General features: G+C 39.2%; 5 protein-coding genes across 5 annotated transcripts in view; 2 read left to right on the plus strand and 3 right to left on the minus strand.

Annotated features, from left to right (window-relative positions):
* Positions 1 to 23,034, minus strand: part of LOC124644614 (igLON family member 5-like) — a 114,364-nt gene that overhangs the window by 43,608 nt on the left and 47,722 nt on the right. The window lies entirely within an intron of this gene.
* Positions 748 to 1,562, minus strand: LOC124644618 (small proline-rich protein 2H-like). The gene is made up of 2 exons (XM_047184106.1): positions 1,535 to 1,562; positions 748 to 1,019 (listed from the first exon to the last, which is right to left on the minus strand). The coding sequence occupies exons 1-2, from the start codon at positions 1,560 to 1,562 to the stop codon at positions 748 to 750; spliced, it is 300 nt and encodes a 99-aa protein (XP_047040062.1).
* LOC124644616 (leucine-rich repeat extensin-like protein 3) lies at positions 2,987 to 5,293 on the plus strand. Its single transcript, XM_047184104.1, has 3 exons — positions 2,987 to 3,024; positions 3,625 to 3,768; positions 4,569 to 5,293. The coding sequence occupies exons 1-3, from the start codon at positions 2,994 to 2,996 to the stop codon at positions 5,291 to 5,293; spliced, it is 900 nt and encodes a 299-aa protein (XP_047040060.1). The 5' UTR covers positions 2,987 to 2,993.
* LOC124644617 (leucine-rich repeat extensin-like protein 3) lies at positions 12,164 to 14,586 on the plus strand. Its single transcript, XM_047184105.1, has 4 exons — positions 12,164 to 12,195; positions 12,898 to 13,083; positions 13,652 to 13,932; positions 14,281 to 14,586. Exons 1-4 carry the CDS (start codon positions 12,165 to 12,167, stop codon positions 14,584 to 14,586), a joined length of 804 nt encoding a protein of 267 aa, XP_047040061.1. The 5' UTR covers position 12,164.
* Positions 16,075 to 18,131, minus strand: LOC124644615 (spidroin-1-like). The gene is made up of 2 exons (XM_047184103.1): positions 17,659 to 18,131; positions 16,075 to 17,246 (listed from the first exon to the last, which is right to left on the minus strand). Exons 1-2 carry the CDS (start codon positions 17,684 to 17,686, stop codon positions 16,204 to 16,206), a joined length of 1,071 nt encoding a protein of 356 aa, XP_047040059.1. The 5' UTR covers positions 17,687 to 18,131; the 3' UTR covers positions 16,075 to 16,203.

Genomic DNA, 23,034 nt, shown 5'->3' on the forward strand with positions numbered 1-23,034 from the left:
TCAGTGTGTCAAAATGTATTTATGTATGCAATAAAGAATAATAATAAAATTGACATCAGAACAACCACTTTTCACCCGACTTTGAAAAAGGGTTATTTAATTATATACAGACAGCTAAAGTTGATTAGCACATATTTTTATTCCTACACACAAATAAAGCTACCTATATACTTTCCCAGATTTAAAAGTATGTGCTTACTGTGCTATGTTTTACTACTAAAAACTAAAAAACCGGCCAAGTGCGAGTCGGACTCGCGCACGAAGGGTTCCGTACCATACAAACTAATATTCTATATGTATTTATGGATATCGAGCAAAAATTAGCAAAAAAATCACGTTTGTTATATGGGAGCCCCCCAAAATACTTTTTCAATTCTAGTTTTCATTATTTGTTGTTATAGCGGCAACAAAAATACATCATCTGTGAAAATTTCAACTCTCTAACTATCACGGTTCTTAAGATACAGCCTGGTGACAGACGGACGGACGGACAGAGGAGCGAAAACAATAGGGTCCCGTTTTACCCTTTGGGTACGGAACCCTAAAAAGAAAGAAAAGAAAAAATAAAAAAAAAACATCACAATATATTTTCAATTCCAAACCATCGAATTTTAATTTCGCAACTTTACAAAAAAATCAATTTGAGCAAAAAAATATCGAATCCGAAACACATTTCTTTTCCAATCCAAATTCAAATTCAAAATTTCGAAATACAAATTTTTAAAATCGTTCTATTCCTTTATTTTTTTAATATAAAGGACAGGGGTTTTGACAGGGACACGGTGGGGGGGGCTCTGGACAGGGAGGCTGGCACGGACACGGTGGGGGTGGAGGCAATGGGTTTTGGCACTGACAGGGGGTGTAGACTGTCGCTGGGCCTGTGCAAGGAGGGCTAGGGCGGCCGATGCAGATTGCCGGTGGGTTGATGGTGGGCTGGCCGACTTCGCCGAAGCAGACTGTGCTACCATCGCACGTGCTGTAGCACCGCCAGGGGGCGGCTGCTGCTACGCTGATCAGAGCTATGAAATAATAAACAAGAAAAAAAAACATAAAAAAGGATGTTAAACCGATTTTTTTTTATTTGTATTCCTGGCAGCAAACCCTTTCATCTGATACTCATACCATGGGGATGCATTTCAACTAGCCTGTCCGCCATCTTGGGGAGGCCGCCATATTGGATTTGTAATGACGTTTCTTAGCTAGTCATGTATTGTCATCAGAACTCAGAGCGTGTGCAAAATTGTCATCCTAATCGAAGACCGGTAAGTGGGACAAATTAAGATTCTAAGATTTTCGTACATACATAGTTACAAGTGAAGCTAATACCCATAGGTATGCATGTTTCAAAAAGGAAAATTGTGAAAACTTCTGTTTAAATCTATTTAATTATTACGCAAATTCTTTTTACTAAATAAAATTAGTAAATTGATTTTATCGGATTTTTCAATTAAAGACTCGGTTTTCAAGTCCGTAAAAAAAGTTTCATTACAATACTAAAAAAGTTCACAATTAAGGAATATATAAAATGACTTACCAAGAACCACGAATGCCTGTAAACCCATATTGCCTTCAGTGCATTAACCAACCGCGGTCACCGCTTATATACTTAACATTTAACTATTATTTAAAGCTTCATTAACTATAACGTCAACGTCAGATAAACATATACCTACTCTATTAGAGTAGGCACTTAACGGTAAACAATCTTGATAATTCATCACCTTCCTGCCTAGCTTTTTCCCAACTATGTTGGGGTCGGCTTCCAGTGTAACCGGATGTAGCTGGGTACCAGTCAAACCCAAAGGTTTTATTTCATATCGACCTAACACAGGTGCTTAAGAAACGACAAGCTAGTTGCGAAAAGCCCAGCAAGTTCAGATTCTGTGTGTTGCGTTAGCAACACGCATTGAGCAAGCGTGGTGATTAATGCTCAATCCTTCTCCGTGAGAGGAGGCCCCAGTCCAGCAGTGGGACGATAAAAAGGCTGATTATAAAACGAGAAATCCATCCTCCGAGCCTTTTCCCAATCATGTTGGGGTCGGCTTCCAGTCTAACCGGATTCAGCTGAGTACCAGTGCTTTACAAGAAGCGACTGCCTGTCTGACCTCCTCAACCCAGTTACCCGGGCAATCCGATACCCCTTGGTTAGACTGGTGTCAGACTTACTGGCTTCTGACTACCCGTAACGACTGCCAAGGATGTTCAATGACAGCCGGGACCTACAGTTTAACGTGCCATCCGAAACACAGCCAATGGTGCCTGTGGTATTTGCCTGACCTGGGATCGAACCCTCGCCCTCATACTTGAGAGGTTGGTCCTTTACCCACTAGGCCACCACGACTTTTAAAACGAGAAATATTAAATAAAAATATACTAGGATCTCTTTATCAAAGTACTTGAAATCGTTATTGCAGCTTTTAGAGCAATTAAGTAACTAAGCTTCTAAGGTTAAGCAACGCTTGGCGCGGTCGATCCATAGATGATCCTCCGACGATCATGTCATAACGAATTTTTCCAGGTTTCAAAAGGCACTATAAATTGGTAGGTCCCGGCTGTCATTTAAACATCTTTGGCAGTCATTACGAGTAGTCAAAAGCCAGTAAGTCTGACAACGAGTCTTGCAAAGGGTATCGGGTTGCCCGGGTAACTGGGTTGAGGAGGTCAGATAGGGCAGTCGCTCCTTGTGGCACGTTGGTACTCAGCTGCATGCAGTTGGACTGTAAGGCGACCCCAACATTGGGAAAAAGGCTACGCAGATGATGAAGTTTCTTATTACAAATATCAATTACATAAGTCAAATTTCATAAATTTTACAAGTCTTATAATTACCGTAAAATATTTGATCTTTATAATTCAAACATCGTAAGTTTATTGGACGCTCTATCAACCATGGATACTAAACTTTGGAATATACTTTTTCAAAACAATACTAGGATACATTTTGAGTATAAAAGCTGGTTCAAAATCGAGTGTAATACACAAGGTTGTCGATCATGGGGCGTTTAACGGCATTGGGAATAATAGGTAATTAATAATAATATAATTAATTTGATAAAACTGTTATAAAATTAAGAAAATGTTTTTATGTTGTGAAAAATTTGCACTGCAGAGTAAACTTTCGGCCAATAGTTGGCCCGATGGTTGGCCGACAGTTTATCGGAAACCCAATCAAACTTTTTAGTCAGTCTGATACCGGCCGGCCTACCAATCATCTCCATACTGATTTATGAGCCTGATCAAAACTATTGGCCGACTAAAAGTTCGCAGAATATAGGGGCTTTTAAAGAAAGCTGATCTTCTTAGAGAGAACAGCCGCCTTACCTGAAATTGGCCATTTTAAATGTCTAAATAGGCTGGACAAAGGATCAGCATGGCCATCCAACGAGGTAATGCTGCCAGCCCAACACGCTCCCAGTCAACAGCGACGGGCACAATTTTTTTGACGCTTTTTAATTTTAGGTCTCCTCTGACTAATGTATGTACCTTATAAAGGTCGCCGTCGACGCTGGATGCAGGTCGCCTCCAACAGGTATCTGTGAAGATCTAAGGGGGAGGCCTATGTTCAGCAGTGGACGTCCTATGGCTGAGATGATGATGATGACTGACTACTGTCTACTGTTCCAGCATTGGTAGCCTCAGCGGCCGCGGCGCCTGCGCCCCAGTTCTGTCCGTGTCCGTGCGGGCCTCCGCCGCCGTGTCCCTGTCCCGCGCCGCCAGCCCCGCCGGTACCTCCTCCATGCCCCTGCGATCCTTGCGCTCCTCCACCTTGTGAGTATCAGTGACGAGAAGGGAACTGCTCTTTAGGCCTTATACCCGTTTTCACCAACAATCTCTTAACGTTCCCCTAACTAGGTGTCACTTAGAATAAGGGCTCCCCCAATAATAAAGGTTATAAGGGACACTTAAACTTTGGGGATCACTAAATTTAGATATTTGTTGGTGAAAATGGCCATTAGTCTTAAAATCGGCACGACATACTGCATCTGCAGTCTTCTATGGATCTCTATGAAAGTCATTCAAAATCAAAAATCGTTTATTTAAACTTGGATACAAAACAGCACTTTTTGAATGTCATAAGACAGCCCCCAAACGCCTGTCCTTCACCACTTTCTATGTGTTATTGCTGGGGAGAAGAAGTGGCGCAACAAACACCATTCCAAGCGCTGTGACACTACAGTTTGCAGGCCAGTTGTGCTCTGATCCGCTAAGACTAATACAGCTCTTAATGAGGACTTTTTCGGAAGTCAGAGAAAAGAATAGCATTGTGCACCTGCAGGATGTCACCACACTTGGAATAGAGGCTATAACTTCATAAAACAACCCGTATTCTGGAAATTGGTGATGATTTAGACAATATTTAACTTCTAGAGTTTGTGTTGAAAGAAATTTTAGGGAGCAGTCGCCATACATTTATGCTTTAGTATCCAATGGATAGTTGGTTTTCGTAGAGGAAAGCCTACGTTCAGCAGTGGACGACAATCGGCTGACATATTCATGATGATCGAAATCGAGCTATACAATATACAGTTAGATAACAGCACTTACAATCAATCTTTGTATCATTCCAGCACCCTGCGGCGATGGGCCAGTCAAGGTACTTCTCCAAAAGAACCCGACCCCCGAGCGTCTACGATCAGCTGGTTTCCAAGAAATCGCCGTCCCCGGAGGCACCTTCTACATCAGCGCCTCCCCTGACGTGATCATCCAACCTCCCGCGATCTTGGTCCGTCCTCCTCAACAGGCTGCGATCACTCCACCAGCTTTGACGGTTCAGCCACCAGCAATTGCTCCAGTTACTCCCCCAGCGATCATTGTAAGGCCACCTCCTCTACCTGCGATCACTCCCCCACCAGTGTTGGCCCGTCCTGGACCGTTGTCTCCCATCCAACCACCTCCTCTAGTTGTGAGGGTGCCGAAACCTGCTCCAATCCAGCCAGCGCCTATCAGCGTGACTCAGCCGCGTCCGTCGCCGATTCATCCCGCACAGATTGTAGTAAGGCCCCCTAAGCCTCAGACTATCCAGCCCCCTACGATTTGTGTGTCGACTTCGTCGCTGCAGCCCCAGCAGTCGTCAAATCAGTTGTCACAGCAGCTGGGTCAGCAGCTTTCACAGCAGCTTTCACAGCAGTTGTCACAGCAGCTGACTTGTGGCCAGCCTGCCCCAGCGCCTAGCCCGTGCCCATGCTCATGTGCTTGCCCATGCGAGAATCCTCCACCACCAGCCCCACCGTGCGGATGCGAGCCTCTCCCTCCTCCTCCGTGCTCATGCGAGCAGCCACCTTCGCCTTGCTAAGTAACTAAACGACTTTTTCTAAACGACCTGTTACACCAACTGATTTAGAAACAACTAAATCGAGACTGATGTGACGAATAGGGCTCTTAACACCAACATCAACTGAGTTTCGTCATTGAAATTTCATTGTAAAATCTCAGTTGTGCCCTTTTTGTCACAAACGAGCGAGTGTAATCACAGAGACAGTAGAGAGAAGGAGTGTGACGAATTTGTGACGTCTTTGTAGCTGATTTTTTTTTTTGTCATGGTGGTCGTTTTAGATTTAAATGTTTATTACTAGTGTTTAACTAAAAGATCTCTAAACGGTTAATGTATTGACCCGGCATGTCATTGGTTTTGTGATTAGAATTGCCCGTACAAGTTTCGAATGTGATGAGTTTGCAAATGTATACTTTATAAGTATTTGTGTATTGTAATATTGAATTATACGCATATGTATTATAGAATTTTGTTTCCTTTTTATTTGGTTATTCAGCCTACACCTACATGCTACCCAAAAATAGAAACCACAAATAGAATTCAAAAACAGATACCGTTTGTACTAGGTTTTTTGGAACGATGTATGAAATAGATATTCCTGATTATGTGACCTGATTTGACAGCCCATCTGTTATAATGTAAAAAACTTCTAAAGCTTTTAACAGTTAATGATGGTTAATTACCTAAATATACTGCAAGTATTTTATTTCTTTTGCATTAATTGGATAAGGCTATTAGAAATCTAAAATACATACGAGACAGTCATGGTCGCCATATTTGTTATAGAACCAAGAATTGAAGTACTGGTAACGTAGAGTATAAGTTGTGATGTCTAACGAAGGTTCTAATATCATAGTAGAAGATCTGAAGGTCCTACCAAAACATGACGCTTAGACAACACAAAAGTAAAACTGTAGGTAGAAAATAACAACTAACAAAAAGAGTAACAAATAAAGAGACTTAACAGAAGAGATGGAAAAGGGGAAATATGCATCACACCTACATAAAACCACCCTTGCTCAGCATAATGTTACGATCCTACACGCTAAAGATTTCCAGCGAGAAGTAATAACGTCTATTGATGTTCTATTAGCAATTAAAATAAAATAAGCAAATAAAATTAACAAAAAATCTGTGGACATAAATCATTTTGTATTCTCCCATTTTTTTTTACATTCTACATCTTCATTATGAGATTTTTAATTTAATGTAAATAAGATTCCCTTTCAGCGCGTGTAAACACGTATAGCCGTGACTTTTTCAAAACGTGTAGCTAATACGATCGTTGATGTATACTATAAAATACTTTAGTAAGTGGAATCATCATCATCATCATCATCAGCCTATCGCAGTCCACTGCTGGACATAGGCTGATGATGTAAGTAAATGGAATGCTCTGATGATCAATGAATCTCCAAGTAAATGGAATGCTAATAAAGAATTGAGCATTGAGTAAGTACTATATAATTTGTAATTTGAAATGTCGAGATTTAAAATTGCATATTTTCAAGACTCAATTATGGATTTTTACATAATATTTAAAAGTGGTTTTGAGATTTTCAAATAATTTATACACAAAAAGGGGAACGCAGTAATATTATATCGTTCCCATATTTATATCAAAACGATGCGTGCTGATAAAAATATGTCGAAAAATTGACAGTTATAGACTTTCACCATAGTAAATGAATGAGTGAAATGAAAAAACCAATTGACAGAAATAATAATGTAAAATTGTTAAAATAAATGAATGCTTTAATTTTATACGTTACGGTTTTCATTTATAACTTATTCATCGTGAATATCATAATATTATCATCATCATTGTCCTGCCGCTATCCCACCTCCTGCCCTTGTAGAAATTTTACTTAAGTCGGCAGAGCATGTTTTCTTATTGTCCCCAAAACTACACAAAGAATATGCATGATTGCAGCGATAGATGGAAACAGTTGTATATATGTACTTGGCCTTAGAAACCCCACAATTAACATTTGTCACATGCTGTGACGAATCGGGCACAGGTTCTTGCAATATGCAAGATATAGGTAATATAGGATGATGACCAATTTTGAAACTTAATCCTAAAATATAATTTCATGTTTTTTACAGTTTTAAAATTACCTAATAGTAAAAAAAAAGTAGAATAACACGCTTTCGTAAATGCACGTAAGAACCAAAAGTTCCATCATGAGATCAGTTCGACACTACAGTATGGTATTGTCATCAGAATGACACACAGCTGCCAATATTCATGACGCTAAGATCCTGGGAACATGGTTAATTTTGTTACCTTAGATTACATTAGGGACATAAGTATGTCCCCAGCGGGGCCCAGTAGGGCCAAGGCGTGCCGGGGCTGCGGGATTGTTTGCGCGAGTTACCGCGGCCTACGACGGAACACGACGGCTTTTAGTCAGTAAGAGTCTGACACTCCCTCACCGCTGCTAACCCACAGCGGGACCACCATCATTTGATGATTTTTGACGTCGTTTAAATAAAAGGTACATAGGTATGTACCTCACATAGTCAGTTACATACCTACTCGAACCAAAGTGTACATATGCTAGTACATACGTGCATTACGTGCCTACCTTCTCAAACTCAGACTACAGTTTCTAAACGTAACTACACACATTTTATATCAGTTTCAAAATAACATACAGACTACTTATCATCCATGTACGAAAAGTTATCATCATCATCATCTCAAGCATAGGACGTCCACTGCTGAACATAGGCCTCCCCCTTAGATCTCCACAGATACCTGTTGGAGGCGAACTGCATCCAGGGTCTTCCGGCGACCTTTATAAGGTCGTCTGTCCACCTTGTTGGTAGACGTCCTACGCTGCGCTTGCTAGTCCGTGGTCTCCACTCCAGCACTTTTCGACCCAATCGGCCATCTGCTCTGCGAGCAATATGGCCTGCCCATTGCCACTTCAACTTGCTAATCCGGTGGGCTATATCGGTGACTTTAGTTCGTCTACGGATCTCCTCATTTCGGATTCGATCACGTAGAGAAACACCGAGCATAGCCCTCTCCATAGCTCAAAATACGAGACTTACTTCCTAATAATACAAAACCAGTGGAAAAGTACTATCACAATATGAGAAGTAAAATTTCTAGACCCGTCTTCGAAACTTATCTCCGAAAACTTATGAAACATTGAAATTCTATCAACTCACATAGTGTATAACTATTTGTTTTTCTAAAACTGTATGAGAATAGAAACTTCGTAAGTTCTGTTGCAAAGAAAAATAACAAGTCGACTTGACTAGACTAGCGACTTGACTTGACTAGCGAAGATTTTGTGAATGCCAGAATTCTAAATGTAGACGACTAGCTGCTGTCTGCGGTTAACATAGGCAAGGGAGAAGTACTTTTTGTAACTGGGTAAAAAGTAGCCTATGTCCTTTCTAAGGCTCTAGAACACTGGTTCTTAACCGGTGGGCCGCGGACCACTGGTGGTCCCTGGAGGCATTCCAAGTGGTTCGCGAAGCTTTGCTTCGCGACGTTGCTATCCATCTTACTTGACCAACAGAAAAAAAATTAAGGTTTGAAATGTAGCCCTTTTACGTAATTTTAGTTCTGAGTCTTAAAAAATAATCAAAATTTCCCGCTCGCTTCGCTCGCGTATTCAGAAACTACATGCCCTCGTTTTTACATTTGTCAACAAACAAAAAGTTAAGTACGTTTGGGCTACATTGTACGTAATTTTGGTTTTGAGTCTTAAATAAATAATAGTTTAAAAAAAACTAAAAAACACGCTTTTTATAGAAAACCGAACTAAAAAATAGCAAATAAATTTTAATGAATTTAAATTAAGAAAATAGTGTTCAAAATTTCAATGAATATAAATTAATAATAGTGTGAATACAAAAAAAATATTTAAAAAAGCGTGGGGTGCTTTTTAAGGTCATATCGAAATGAAAATCACTCTACTCATATCTGTCAATAAAATATTTATAACTATTGACACCATGCACCCCACGCTTTTTTAAATATTTTTTTTTGTATTCACACTATTATTAATTTATATTCATTGAAATTTTGAACACTATTTTCTTAATTTAAATTCATTAAAATTTATTTGCTATTTTTTAGTTCGGTTTTCTATAAAAAGCGTGTTTTTTAGTTTTTTTTAAACTATTATTTATTTTCTACTTTTTAGTTTGGATTATTTATAATAGCTTTTTAATTTTAAACTATTGCAGGACTCGTGATGCGAAGCATCAGAGAGTGCTTTACGATCGAAAAAAATTTTTCGCCTTATTTTGGCAACTATTTTTAGTATTATAGCCTTGTTAGTTAAAGGAATCAAGATATTTTGCATTTTCTGTTTTTTAGTTTGTTTTTTTTTTTTAAAGTAGATTTAGTTTTTTTTAAACTATTATTTGTTTTGTAGCATTAAAATTCTCTTTAGTATACAAAAATTTGACAATATTAGAGAAAACGGCTAAAGATAATTATTGGAAATAAAAATTAACAACGAGTCCTGCCTTATCGACTGTTGTTTCCTAGCTAAGCTACTAGGTGATCTGCTGACCTACTAGTACACAAGATGGGGTGATGACAAATAAAACTTCATCTGTGCACTGTTCTAAGCTGGTATATTAAAGTCTTACAAAAACATATTTTGGATGTTGGTCTCTTGATGGTTGAGGATTTGGTGCGTGACGTGACGACACGGGTGATATTACGAATAGTTGTCACTATCCATACAAGTGGGAAGTTCTCATCAATACAAAGAATATAAGTCCAAACGAGGTATTTTACATATTCAGTTTATTTGTTTATTTACTCAGTTGTCGAGTTCCCTCGACTTTCTCTGGTCTCCATCATCAGGTCAGCTCCCAACCTTCACTGTTGCATAGGTTTTGTCAATACAAATAATTTAAGCCCAAACACGAGGTTTACATATTCAGTTGTCGAGTTCCCTCGACTTTCTCTGGTCTCCATCATCAGGTCAGCTCCAAACCTTCACTGTTGCAAAGGTCTTGTCAATACAAATAATTTAAGCCCAAACACGAGGTAGTTTACATATTCAGTTGTCGAGTTCCCTGGACCCTCTCTGGTCTCCATCATCAAGTCAGCTCCAAATCTTCACAGTTGAATAGTGCTTTTAGGCGTACACCTGAGTGTCAAGTTTTTACCCTATATATGCCTACAACTTTCGAAGGTTGCCCTCGATTTCTCAGGGTTTCCATCATCAGATCCTGACCTGATGACTATGGGACCAACTGGCAGCTATTCCGAGTCGAACAAAAAAAGAATCACGTAGATCGGTCTATAAACCTCGGAGTAATCGATGTGTATGTGTAACCTCCTCCTTTTTGGGAAGTCGGTTAAAAATGGAATAATTTTATCAAATTAGTGTATTGTCATCGGTCCTCAATAAATCTACAAAGTTTGAACGAAATCTGGCCATTTAAAGTGGGTCAAAATCGCGCCCAAAGAAGTCGGTTACAAACCTACAAACATACAAACATACAAACATACAGGTGAAGCTAATAAAAAGCGTGTAAAAAAAACATACAGGTGAAGCTAATAAAAAGCGTGTAATAATTAAAATTTCCCGCTCGCTTCACTCGCGTATTCAGCAACTATATGCCCTCGTTTTTGCATTTTTCAACAAACAAAAAGTTATAAGTAGGTATGTTTGGGATACATTTTACGTCCGTACGAGTCCGAAAAAAATTTCGCGCTCGCTTCGCTCGCGCATTTGTAAGTGGTACTGATCCAAGAACTCAGAAGTTAGTAAAGAGAATGCAGTCACAAATATCTCATTACATTAAAATCTGTAGCTTTTAGTTTTTTGCTAAATAATAAAGAAATGAGTGCTAATTATAAAGTGTGCTTGCTTGTATTCTTTATCAAAGAACCCTCAATTTAGGCAAACCAATGGGGTGGTCCCCGGCAAGACAAACTTTTGGTAAAGTGGTCCCTCATGACAAAAAGGTTAAGAACCACTGCTCTAGAATATCTGTGTACCTAACATTTGTATCGGTTCAATAGTTTTGGTATGAAAGCTTAACAGTCACATTCACAAGAGACGGTTTTCATTCCTTTTTGAATAACGGTGCTAAGTTATATCAGATTACACACATAGGTATGTATTGATAATCTGATATAGGAAGTACCTACTTCCAAACATTGAAAAAGCTAGAACATACCTACCTATTACCTACATAATTATGAAGATTCAAATTAGATGTAGGTCTAAGCATCTATAAGCTAAGTTTATTTTAAAGTTGTATTTCTTACAAGCACATCATCATCTGCCCCAGCCGTCCCCAACTAAGTTGGGGCCGGCTACCAGACTAACCTATTTTGACCTCCTCAACCCAGTTACCCGGGCACTCGACACGCCTCTATAATTACCTATGATTGTCAAACATTCTGGCTTTTGACAACCCGTAGATAACTACTGTCAAAGATGTTCAAAGTTACTCGTCATGCCAAGCGTTGTTTAACCTTATGATCGATCAACCTGTTAGCAACGTACTCTTTCACGCACATATTAGCAAAAAATCAAACATATAACTATTTTATCTTAATAGTCAAAACCATAAACTATCATAAAGCAAAAGAAATTGAAAAGAAATAAACTTAAGTATTTAAAAAATAACAAAATTTTCAAAAACCAAAACCGTTACCCATTTTCAGTGTTGCGTGTCTAAATTATTTGATATTTTGGTAATAATCTTTACCTACCATTTTTAAACATTAAAAAAATATTTGAAGATCATGTTGGAATAAATTGTCAATTGAATTTTCATACTTAAGTCCTATCAATAAGGTTGAATATTGAGTGACAGTGAATATTGCAAATGGCGGATTTCAGAGAGTATAAAAGCCAATTTTTCTTGTTAATTTTCATCAGACGATCGAAAAATGGCGAAGGGCAAAGTCATATGGTTATCGGGTAACTATTTATTACTTATATATCTATTTATTACTTATTTTCGATATAAAAGTAGAATTTGATTTGTATATTCATCAAATATATAGGTCAACATCTCTTTAAAACACAATGCATCTTAATTAATGTTAAAAGGCTGAAAAGTTCGCGTGAACGCGCCAATTACAAGGCCACTGAGCGAATTTGTGAAGTTCTTTCAGTATTACATAGCCCATTTATCGAGACAGGCAATATGCTACTTTTTATTCGTGTGCTCAGAGTAGCTCCTACAGGACACAAGTAACACCACAGGAAAAAACCTAGCAATTTCTTCTGAAATATGTAATACAGAAGAAACATTTTTCATCTGTTGGTACCTAAAACGATGCAAAAATACTGAAAAGATTTAAATAAATATTTCACCGTTGGAAAGGTGCTATTCCTGAGTAACATAGGCTATATTTTATCCCGGTACGAACTGAACTTTTCCGAGGAAGTGAGTGAAACCGCTTACGTCTTCACCTAACTATTTTCCCACATGGCAATGCTGTCAGCCTATTGGGCAATGCCGGGTGACAGCGAGGAGAACCAATTTTTCGATGCCCTTTATTAGTTTTAAGTTCCATTTTATGTAAATAGAGATTTAGGTCTCTTTGAATTAATGTATAAATTTGTGTGTCTGACACTAAAATATTGTGACTACATTCCTTCATCTTTTGTCCACAGTTCTTTTCCTGGGCATCGCTTTGGGGCAGCCTCTAGCGCAACCGGAACCGCAGTTCCCTTGCCCATGCCCATGCCAGCCCCAACCAGCCCCCACTCCCTGTGAGGCCGCCCAACCGGCCCAGCAGATTGGACCCTGTAATCCGTGCGAGCCACCCGTTAACTATGTGTATGGTCAGGCGCCTACGGGTAAGACAACATCTGACAACAATCAGCCTAGCCTTTTCCCTATTGATAGTACCATAGTACCAAAGTAGGCTGGTAGTTGGTTTGAGCTCATGAATTAGTCATCATCTCCCGAGCCCAACATTGTCGGGAAAAAGTCCCAACTATGTCGGGATTGGCTTCCAGTCTAACCGGCTGCAGCTGAGTACCAGTGTGCCATAGGAAGAACTACCTATCTGATCTCCTCAACCCAGTTACCCGGGCAACCCGGTAGTGTCTGGCAAGATTGGTCAAGACTGTCTGGCTTCTGACTACCGGTAACGACTGCCAAGGATGTTATATGACAGCCGTGATCCACCTTATAAAACGCGCCTTCCGAAACACGGAGGAACTCGTCATGCCAAGATGGTCACTCTCGGAACGCGCTAAGCGTTGCTAAATTTTATGATCAATCGAATCGTATGGTTAAATAGCCATGACAATGGTGTCAAATGTCAAGGAAGTTACTTCCCTCTATTTCTATCTACGTGTAATTTGCTAGTATATAAATGTATTTCCTTTCTTCCTTTCTAATATTGCTTCTGTATTACAGGTTCCATCCTCATCAGGCCAGGACAAATCAGGTTCCCAACACCACCCCCGATCGTGGTTCGTCCTGGTGAGATCAGGCTGCCGACACCACCCGCAATATGGGTGAAACCCGCCCCAGTCCAGCCACCAACCCCAGCGCCGATAACAGTGCGACCGCCCCCAGTACAGCCACCAACCCCACCGCCGTTCTACGTGAGAGTGCCCCCAGTGAACCCACCAACCCCGCCGCCACTGATCGTCAGACCTCCACCTGTGCCTGTGCCCAGACCAGCCCCGATTAGGGTAAGTTAACCCTGATGTTACAAATATACGAATGTGACTCTATCTGTCGCGCTTCCACGGTAAAGCTACATACAAATTATAATTTTGCCACTTTTTACGGGAGGACGAAAAGTAAAATTCGTTTTGGGACTTGTGTGGGAGTAGGTACTACAGTAAAAACTGGGATTTGTAGAAGCCAAAATTTTCTAAACTGTCAGAAAAATCGCAAACTATGACGACAGAGATTCTAAACCAGATTTCAAACACATTTTTTCCATCTAATGAATAAATGAAGACAACATTATATAAAGAATGCTACCAAATAATAAAGATCACATTTTTGATATAACAACCCCAATCTGCCCCCAGGTACAACCACCCCCAGTCCAGCCACCAGTACCCGACGCGTTGGTAGTCAGACCACCCAAGATCGTCGTGCCTGCACCCCCAACCATTTGCTTCCGCCCCAACCCTCCCCAAGTATTCAGGACTTTGGGGGCGGCAACTATATGCAGAGCTACGGGTGCACAGAACGATGCCATCTTGCCATCGCCTTGCCCATGTGGGCCCCCACCACCTTGCCCATGTGGGCCATCACCAACCCCACCGCCCCCACCTTGCCCCTGCAATTGCCCTAACCCCTGTCCACCCCCACCGTGCCTCTGTGGCCTCTAAATAAAAAATATATGTAGATTTATGTATATATTTATATAATATAAAATATGATTAAGTATACATTTGTAAATGAATGAGCGTTCGAAATAAAGTACGGGTAATTTGAGCAATTATTACTTTTTGTTTTCTTTCTATAGTCCTAAGTATAGGACCCTTGCATATGCAAACTCTACTCTAAAGCTTGGGTTTCCTAGGAAAGCGGTGCCGTCATATAGCGACCGTCATATTACGGACGCAAATAGACGGCCGTCTTTACGGTGATGACATGTGGAAAGTTCCACGGCCGTTTTAACACACCGTCATAAACTTTTTGTTAGTTGTATCATACTTACTAACCTGTTTTATTTTTCTCAAATTTCACGACACCAATTCTGTTTTAGTTGACTTTTTCTATAATCTTTACTTTTTATATTATATATTGCTTCGTGGTTACGAAACGAAATCTATTAAAATTTCGTCGTCCTCGCTGCTCCAAGAGTTGTAACAAATTTTTGACGTTGTTCCGAAAAAAAAACACAAATACGTATTAAAAAAGTTTCACCGCTTTCAATAAAACGTTCACCAAACTATCTGACACCGTCAAGACGGCCGTCATGCAAATGGCGGCACCGCTTTTTGAAGTTACGGCGTCAGTTACCGCTCTCTAGGAAACCGCCACATTTTGTTTACATAGACAACGTTCTGGTGACGTAATTCACCGCTGTATTACGGCCGCTATATGACGGCACCGCTTTCCTAGGAAACCAAAGCTTAAGGCTTCGTTCAAACCAAACTGACTGTCAGCCGCCGAATGTCAACATCTATGCATATTACGCATAACGTTTCGTCGGTTAGATGTGAACGAAAAAGTGAATGTGTATGGACTTTCTAAGTATTTCTTGGACACCTGTGGACCTTGGACACCTGTGGACCTTGGACACCTGTGGGTCCCGGCTGTCGTTTGAACATCTTTGGCAGTCAGCAGCCAAAAAGTCTGATAACCAGTTTTAAGGGTATTAGGTTTCCTGGGTATCCGGTTTGAGGAGGTCAGATAGGCAGTCGCTCCATGTAGCTCACTGGTACTAGCTGTATCCAGTTAGAGTGAAAGCCGACCAATATTGTTTGGGAAAAAGCTCGCAAAATGATGAACAAAAAGGATCGAAAGTAGTCCAAATAAAATAGGAAGTAAAATTACATTTAAAATTAAACAAACAAATCAAATACATACTTTTTATTTGCCAATGAGAAATAGATACATACATAAATACAATTTTTATATTATATCAGAACCAAATTTTGAAAAATACACATTTTTTTTTCAATCCAGACATATTTTTGACACACTAGTGAGATCTGTTTAAGTATGAAAAAAATTAACAACACAAATTTTTATTCTGTCAATTTAAAAAAGAAAATAAAAAGAGAAAAATTTCGAAAAAAAAAACTGTGATGGGACGAGTATCAAAAAAATATATCTGAAGTTTTTTTTTTGTAATGCCAGTTTCAATTTAAATATAAATCAGTAGGTCATAATTTGAGCATGGTTATTATAACTGGAAGAAGATTGTGTAGAGATCTTCGGGTGAAAACCAATCATTTCGAAGTTACTACAATGATTAGCCGACGACGTACTGCTGTTTATAAAAAAGGGCGGCCTACCACACCGTAGCCTAAGCCGTTTAAGCCAAGACCAAGGCCTCCTATTCCCCCTCCGAAACCGCCTAGACCTAGGCCCCCGTATCCTCCCAAATAATTGGGGACAGATTCGCATACACTCGTACTGCCTAGTCCTCCTATACCGGCAAAGCCGCCATACCCGCCTAATCCGTTAAGGCCTATACCTCCTATGCCGCCTAAACCGCCAAGGCCGTAACCGAAGGGTAAGTTATTAACTGATTCGCAGACAGTGCCGACTCCGCCTAAACCTAAACCGCCAAGGCCGTATCCAAAAGGTAAGTTAGGAACTGATTCGCAGACAGTACCCACTCCGCCCAAACCTATACCGCCGAGGCCGTATCCAAAAGGTAAGTTAGGGACTGACTCGCAAACAGTGCCCACGCCTCCATAACCTAGGCCGCCAAGGCCGTAACCGAAGGGTAAGTTAGGGACTGACTCGCAAACAGTGCCCACGCCTCCATAACCTAGGCCGCCAAGGCCGTAACCGAAGGGTAAGTTAGGGACCGATTCGCATACTGTGCCTACACCTCCATAGCCTATACCGCCAAGGCCAGATAATCCACCGAGGCCAATTCTCCCGAGTCCGAAATTGGGTACAGATTCGCATACAGTCGCACTGCCTAGGCCTCCTAAGCCGATGCCGCCAATCCCTCCTATGCCGCCAAGTAGGGGTCCATATCCAATATTAGGAGTAGATTCGCAGACTGTAGTTTGACCTAAGCCGCCGAGGCCTATTCCTCCGATGGCACCAAGCCCACCTAGGCCTCCCAAACCAGCCCAACCATAATTAGGCACGGATTCGCAAACGGTGCCAGTGCCCAAACCGCCGAGGCCAAGGCCTAAGCCGCCTAAGCCGCCGAGGCCGCCGAGATATCCGAGGCCTCCTAGCCCGAGGGACCCTTCACAGACTGTTGCGCCGAGCCCGGGTAAGTAATTACCAGTGGACTCACAAACCGTGGTGCCGCCGAGCCCAAGAGGGTTACAGCGAGCGACACACAAGAGCGCTGAAAAAAACAATTATAAATTATGAAATGAACTCTTATCATCTCCCCAGCCTTTCGTCGGCTTCCAGTCTAACCGGGTGCAACTGAGTTACAGTGTGCCAGAAGGAGCGATCTGAGCTCCTCAACCCAGTTACCCGGGCAACCCTTTGGTAAGACTGGTCGTCAGACTTACTGGCTTCTACCCGTAAAGACGGCCAAAGATGTTCAATGACAGCCGGGACCAGTATTACCTAGGAGTTTTGAGTTGCCTGGGTAACTGGGTTGAGGAGGTCAGATAGGCAATCTATGTAGGTATCCAATAAGACTGGAAGCTGACCCCAACATAGTTGGGTAAAGGCTCCGCAGATGATGAAATATAAAAATTATAGGAAAATTAAATTAAAATAGTTATTAAAATTAAATCTTTACTTACCAGATAGTACTAAAGCCTTTGATGCCATATTATGCTTTCGACAGTCTGTGTCAAAAACTTGGAAAATGTCACTTTTTATACCAAAAGAATTAATTAAAGTATATTTGGGAAATCATCTAACACGGTTCAATAGTTTCACGAAACAATTTGTCTTTTAAATAATATTTTGAGTTTTTTTTTTATTTGAAAGTGTTAATTAGAATTGTGTTTTATAAATAATGGTAAATTAAAGGTTTTAGTATAAGTATTAGTGGCTTTGAAGGTGTAATTTTCAGTTTTAAAAGATTTTGCGATATGGTAAGTTGTTTAGACAGAAAATGGTAAGTCATTGTTTAAACTACCCTTGCAATTTCTTTTTTTTTCATTCCTTTTTTTTCTTTCTCGTTCCTCATGACAAGTAATCACATGGGTGTATTCAAATTATTATTTAAGCCAAATACTTCCCTACTTAAATGAACATCTTAATATAAATTATAATTTTTTGCCGAAAAAATATGACTTAAATGCACTTGTAACAACCTAAATATATTTACAGCAAGAATATGTTTATAAAAATAAATAAGATGAATGAAAAATAAATAATAGATGGTTTATGTGAAGTTTGCACAAAATCAAGTCGATTCAGATTTACGTAGCGAAGTATGTACCGGAGTACTAGTAACTTATATTGCTTAAGAGGACGAATTGGATTTTTTGGCGCCAAGGATTTCAATTTTTCTCAGTAAATACAAAACGGATCAAAATACAACTTGGTTACCTGAAAGTTCATGATATAAACCTTATTTTGTTAGACGTAGAAACATGATTAGGTAACTTTTATAACAGAGAAAAATATATCAAACATACCTCTTTTTAAAAAGAGATTCACATATTATGGGCATACAGACCGATTTAAGCCTCTTAACTTTTTTAGTAGTTGAGTATGTACATACTCTTTAAAATTGTAGAAGGAATTTTTATCAAATTATCATTTCTAAATAATAAAATTACAAAACCATTTTGTCGCTTACGACTTTTAGTTATAAGCTAGCGCGCGTATTGTTATCCTCGCCCCGCTGACGCTCCGACCCCTTTTGGCGCCTTAGATGCGCGTGCCGGTTATGGAATTATTGTTGACCAATTCCTCGCCTTAACTTACCAATTTATATTTTTTCCAAAACGTACCTGAAAATAGACAAAATTCAGACTTAATTGTCAGTATTTAAAAAGAGAGTCCATTTAGGTCTAAGTTTACTAAAAAAAAAAAGAAAATATAAGTAAAAACTTAAACTTCAGAACGTCAGAAATTTCACGTACAGTCTGACCTGTCTATTTTCCCTTGAAAACTAACAGCTGTCAACTGCACAAAAAACTAGGTACCCCTATACAAGTTTCTAAGTAAACAGTCGTAGAACATACGTACAATAAAAAGTGAGAACCTCTTTTTTTAAGTCGGTTAACCTTGTTCAAAAAGTTGTTGATTTTCTTTTTAGATCAAGAGCCAGCGACTTCTAGACCTTAGTTATTTTATAAAGGCTGAAACTTTGTGTGTGCATCTGCCTTACAGTGGGTATGAAAGATAGACTACTACGAAGTTTGACTGACGGTGGCTTTGGAAATTATTTAAAAACTTCACCTACCTCAATATGTTTTTAGACAGTCGTATCTGCCTGTAGGTATATTAAAGATTATACCCATAATTCAAAACTTATTTATTTTTTACCAATACTTTTACCAATAGGTACAGTCATTTTTCTATCATAGCAATTATTCATTTCTTACGGGAGAAAAGATATGATCAAAAAGTTAAACATACTTTGATGTTCTAGGTCTTTTTTCCTGTACGAAATCAACGATTGCTGGCATATAAAGCCACCGTCAGTGCAACTTCGTAGAAGTCTTTGATTCATACCCACTGTAAGGTAGGTAGATACAATACGGGGCTGCGGGATAGTTCGAATGAGTTACCGCGGCCCTGGTACATAAAAGGCCTACGACGGAACACGACGGTGTTTAGTCAGTAAGAGTCTGACACTCCCTCACCGCTGGTAACCATCAGATGAAGGGGTCATTTGATCAGTTTAGGCGTCGTCAAAAAAAATATAGATGCACACAAAGTTTCAGCGATTATAATGTAACGGTGGGTCTGCCAGTCGCTGGCTCTTAGGCTATAATCATTTCCAAATCTTCGATTCTTAAACAAATTACATTTTATGTCTCATATCACGAAAATATTGACTTTTAATCGGAAATTAATCGTGTAGCCGTCGATAAGGAAATTTGAAACCTTACCTGCTTTATTTTAAGGTTAATTTCAGCAAAGCAAGCGCAATGACCGTGGTTGCATGTTTTGAAAAAACCTTTGTATGTATCAAAAGGTATTAAAAAGATTCTTTCAGTTTGGTCCGAATGGCGTTGCGGATATTTCTTATCTTATTATTAGGTTCGTAAATGTAACTTTTTTTACTAAGTCGTGAGCCTAGTGGATAAAGAACCAACCACTCAAGTATGAGTGTGTGTTCGATTGCAGGTCAGGCAAGTGCTAATGCAACTTCTCTAAGATTGTATGTACTTTCTAAGTATCTTGGACACCAATGACTGATTAGAAGTGAAGAAAAACTTTGTGTTAGAGGAGGCCACAGCCGTAGTATTTTCCAACTATGTTGGGATCGGCTTTCAGTCTAACCGGATGCAGCTGAGTACCAGTGTGCCACAAGGAGAGACTGCCCTATCTGACTTCCTCAACCCAGTTACCCGGGAAACCCAATACCCCTTGATGACTGTGTCAGACTTACTGACTTCTGACTACCCGTAACGACTGCCAAGGATGTTGGTGATGTCTGTGCCTTAGACCAGTTGATTTCTTGAAATAATCTCATAATATTTGTCAAAATTAATTTCAGGATTCCTTCTATGTCCAGTGCCATCAAAATCAGGCCTGGGTGTAGGTATGGACACGGATAAAAAGCAGCTGCTTTTTAAATATAATTTTGTACCCAGATTTCCTCCGAAATTAATCAATATACCCAGTGTTAATATGCAGCCATCTACATCATCTTAGTTAGGAAGTTTATAATGGAGAACAAAATGACTAGCGAAGATGTCATAACGTTTGCGTTATCTCCTAAAAAAGTAGCGCGACAACATGCAGGGCGAGGGGGACGAGGAACGATACATAGAATATGCCCATTATTTTCAAAATAAAACCACAACTTAGAGCTAATTGGGGTCAAAAAAGTGTGTGTAGAGCTAATTGGGGTCATTAAAGTGTCTGGAGATTATTGGGGTCTTAAAAAATTGTTGATCTGGTTGAGGTCATAAAGTGATTTGTATAATAATTAGGGGTCTAGTTATGACTTGATTTATAGTACTGTATGCTTGTATTATGAGTTATAAATTGTTTATGAACCTATTAGTTTTGTTTTGGGGTCAAAAATTAAGAACTTCTAAATAATTTTAAGCTTTATTTGTTTAGTACTATGTCTTTGTATAAATAAAATTATTAACACAAATGTTTGTTTTATATTTATTTCACATAAACCCTATGTTTTTTGTAACCTATACTAATATTATGAAGCTAGAGTTGGTTTGCTTAAAGGCGCTACAACCTCGAGTCTGATTTGAAAAATTATTTCAGTTTCAGATAGCCTTTTTATCGATGTATGGCTACTCAGAACGAATTTGGAGTGAAACCAGACAGACATATTACTTGCACGTTCAAAATATTAGTAAGATTAAAATTTTGTCAACCTATAAGTTTATATGTTATCAGTTCACATGTACACATCATATTTAAATATATGCCTCATAGCAACAATATAAACAAATTATTTTTACCTAATATTTACAATAGCCCTGTCTAGATCAGTGTGTACACTATTTGTCTTGTCAACTTGACAGGCAGCCATCTTGATTTATCGTGACGTCACAAGGCTTTCGTCTGGACGATATTGACATTAGAATACTATGGAACGTTCTAAGGGTAGATTTCTATAACCAAACTATCATTTGATTTATTTTGCTTATACAAATTATGTCCCATTTTAATCTAAAAACAACGGATAGATAGAAGTAGTTTATAGAAATCCGTGGTAAGATGTCAATTTACAAATTCTCTATGAGAAATCTTGCTTAGAGATAGATCTGAGAATATCTGCATAAAAATTCAATGTATTTGTAAAATATCGGGCCCTTTTCTGTCAAAGCGACATATTTTTATATATTTTTTCAAATTCAACAGTTTTTTAAAGAAAACTGACTTATTTTCACGCCCACCGCATTTCCACATGTGGACTATCTATTAAACTGTGAACTTACAAAATCTGGGTAAAACCAAGTGAAAAATGTAGTTGATATAAATATTATAGCGATATGTATAATGATTTCAATAAAACCATGAGAAGAACTGATTAATTTATAAATAATGTGTAATTAACATTTTGTCACCGCGAATATGTCCGTATTTTTTTTTCTACTACCATTTTTTTTAATTTATAGCAAGCCTAGATGAGTCAAAAAATATATTGAAATCAATAATTAATGACTGGCTGCTTAACCCACGGTTTCGCCCGCGTCCCGTGGGAACTACTGCGATAAAATATAGCCTATGTTACTCGGGAAGAGGGTAACTTTCTTATGAGTCATACGTGACACATCGATTGTTGAACTCATAATAGTTGCATCGTGGACAGTGAAGTAGTTAAGAAAATAAATCGACAAACAGACTTCACTTTTTAAAGTCGCTCAGCGGGCTATGGAAAGGGCTATGCTCGGCATTTCTCTGAGGGATCGCATCAGAAATGAGGTAATCCGTCAGAGAACCAAGGTCATCGACATAGCCCACCGAATCAGCAAGCTGAAGTGGCAGTGGGCTGGCCATATTAGCCGAAGAACCGATAACCGTTGGGGTAAACGAGTTCTAGAGTGGAGACCACGCCTCGGCAAACGTAGTGTAGGACGTCCTCAGGCACGGTGGAGTGATGACTTGCGCAAGACGGCTGGCAGGAGCTGGATGCGAGAACGCGAAAATCGATCTCAGTGGCGTGCACTTGGAGAGGCCTATGTCCAGCAGTGGACTGCGATAGGCTGATGATGATGAACGACAAACAGACTTAAGCACTTAGGTTGTACCTAAAATATTTTCATAAAAATTATTACACGCTGAAAACTGACACACTAACACACATCTCGAAATTTTAATAACATTAATGATGAGTGTGAAATAAAACCACATTTTTTTCTAAAACATATTCAAAGTTGATTTTTAATTACAAATCAAATGTATCGATTGAAAATATAATATTAACAATTAGTAAATTGATATTTTAGACTCTATAGTTAGGGATATAAGGTCGGCTTTTCAATGCATGTGTAATAACTATTAGAGGAATATAAAAT

This window comes from Helicoverpa zea, chromosome 30, assembly GCF_022581195.2.
Source record: "Helicoverpa zea isolate HzStark_Cry1AcR chromosome 30, ilHelZeax1.1, whole genome shotgun sequence".
NCBI classification, from domain to species: domain Eukaryota; kingdom Metazoa; phylum Arthropoda; class Insecta; order Lepidoptera; family Noctuidae; genus Helicoverpa; species Helicoverpa zea.

Bases quoted from the DNA above. Each gene is read 5' to 3' on its own strand.
- LOC124644618 (XM_047184106.1), bottom strand. From the start codon at position 1,562: ATGGGTTTACAGGCATTCGTGGTTCTTG. The intron at 1,020-1,534 runs GTAAGTCATTTT...ATTATTTCATAG, and splicing joins ACAGGCATTCGTGGTTCTTG to CTCTGATCAGCGTAGCAGCA.
- LOC124644616 (XM_047184104.1), top strand. From the start codon at position 2,994: ATGGGGCGTTTAACGGCATTGGGAATAATAG. The intron at 3,025-3,624 runs GTAATTAATAAT...CTACTGTTCCAG, and splicing joins AACGGCATTGGGAATAATAG to CATTGGTAGCCTCAGCGGCC. The intron at 3,769-4,568 runs GTGAGTATCAGT...GTATCATTCCAG, and splicing joins TCCTTGCGCTCCTCCACCTT to CACCCTGCGGCGATGGGCCA.
- LOC124644617 (XM_047184105.1), top strand. From the start codon at position 12,165: ATGGCGAAGGGCAAAGTCATATGGTTATCGG. The intron at 13,084-13,651 runs GTAAGACAACAT...TCTGTATTACAG, and splicing joins GTATGGTCAGGCGCCTACGG to GTTCCATCCTCATCAGGCCA. The intron at 13,933-14,280 runs GTAAGTTAACCC...ATCTGCCCCCAG, and splicing joins CCAGACCAGCCCCGATTAGG to GTACAACCACCCCCAGTCCA.
- LOC124644615 (XM_047184103.1), bottom strand. From the start codon at position 17,686: ATGGCATCAAAGGCTTTAGTACTATCTG. The intron at 17,247-17,658 runs GTAAGTAAAGAT...TGTTTTTTTCAG, and splicing joins AAAGGCTTTAGTACTATCTG to CGCTCTTGTGTGTCGCTCGC.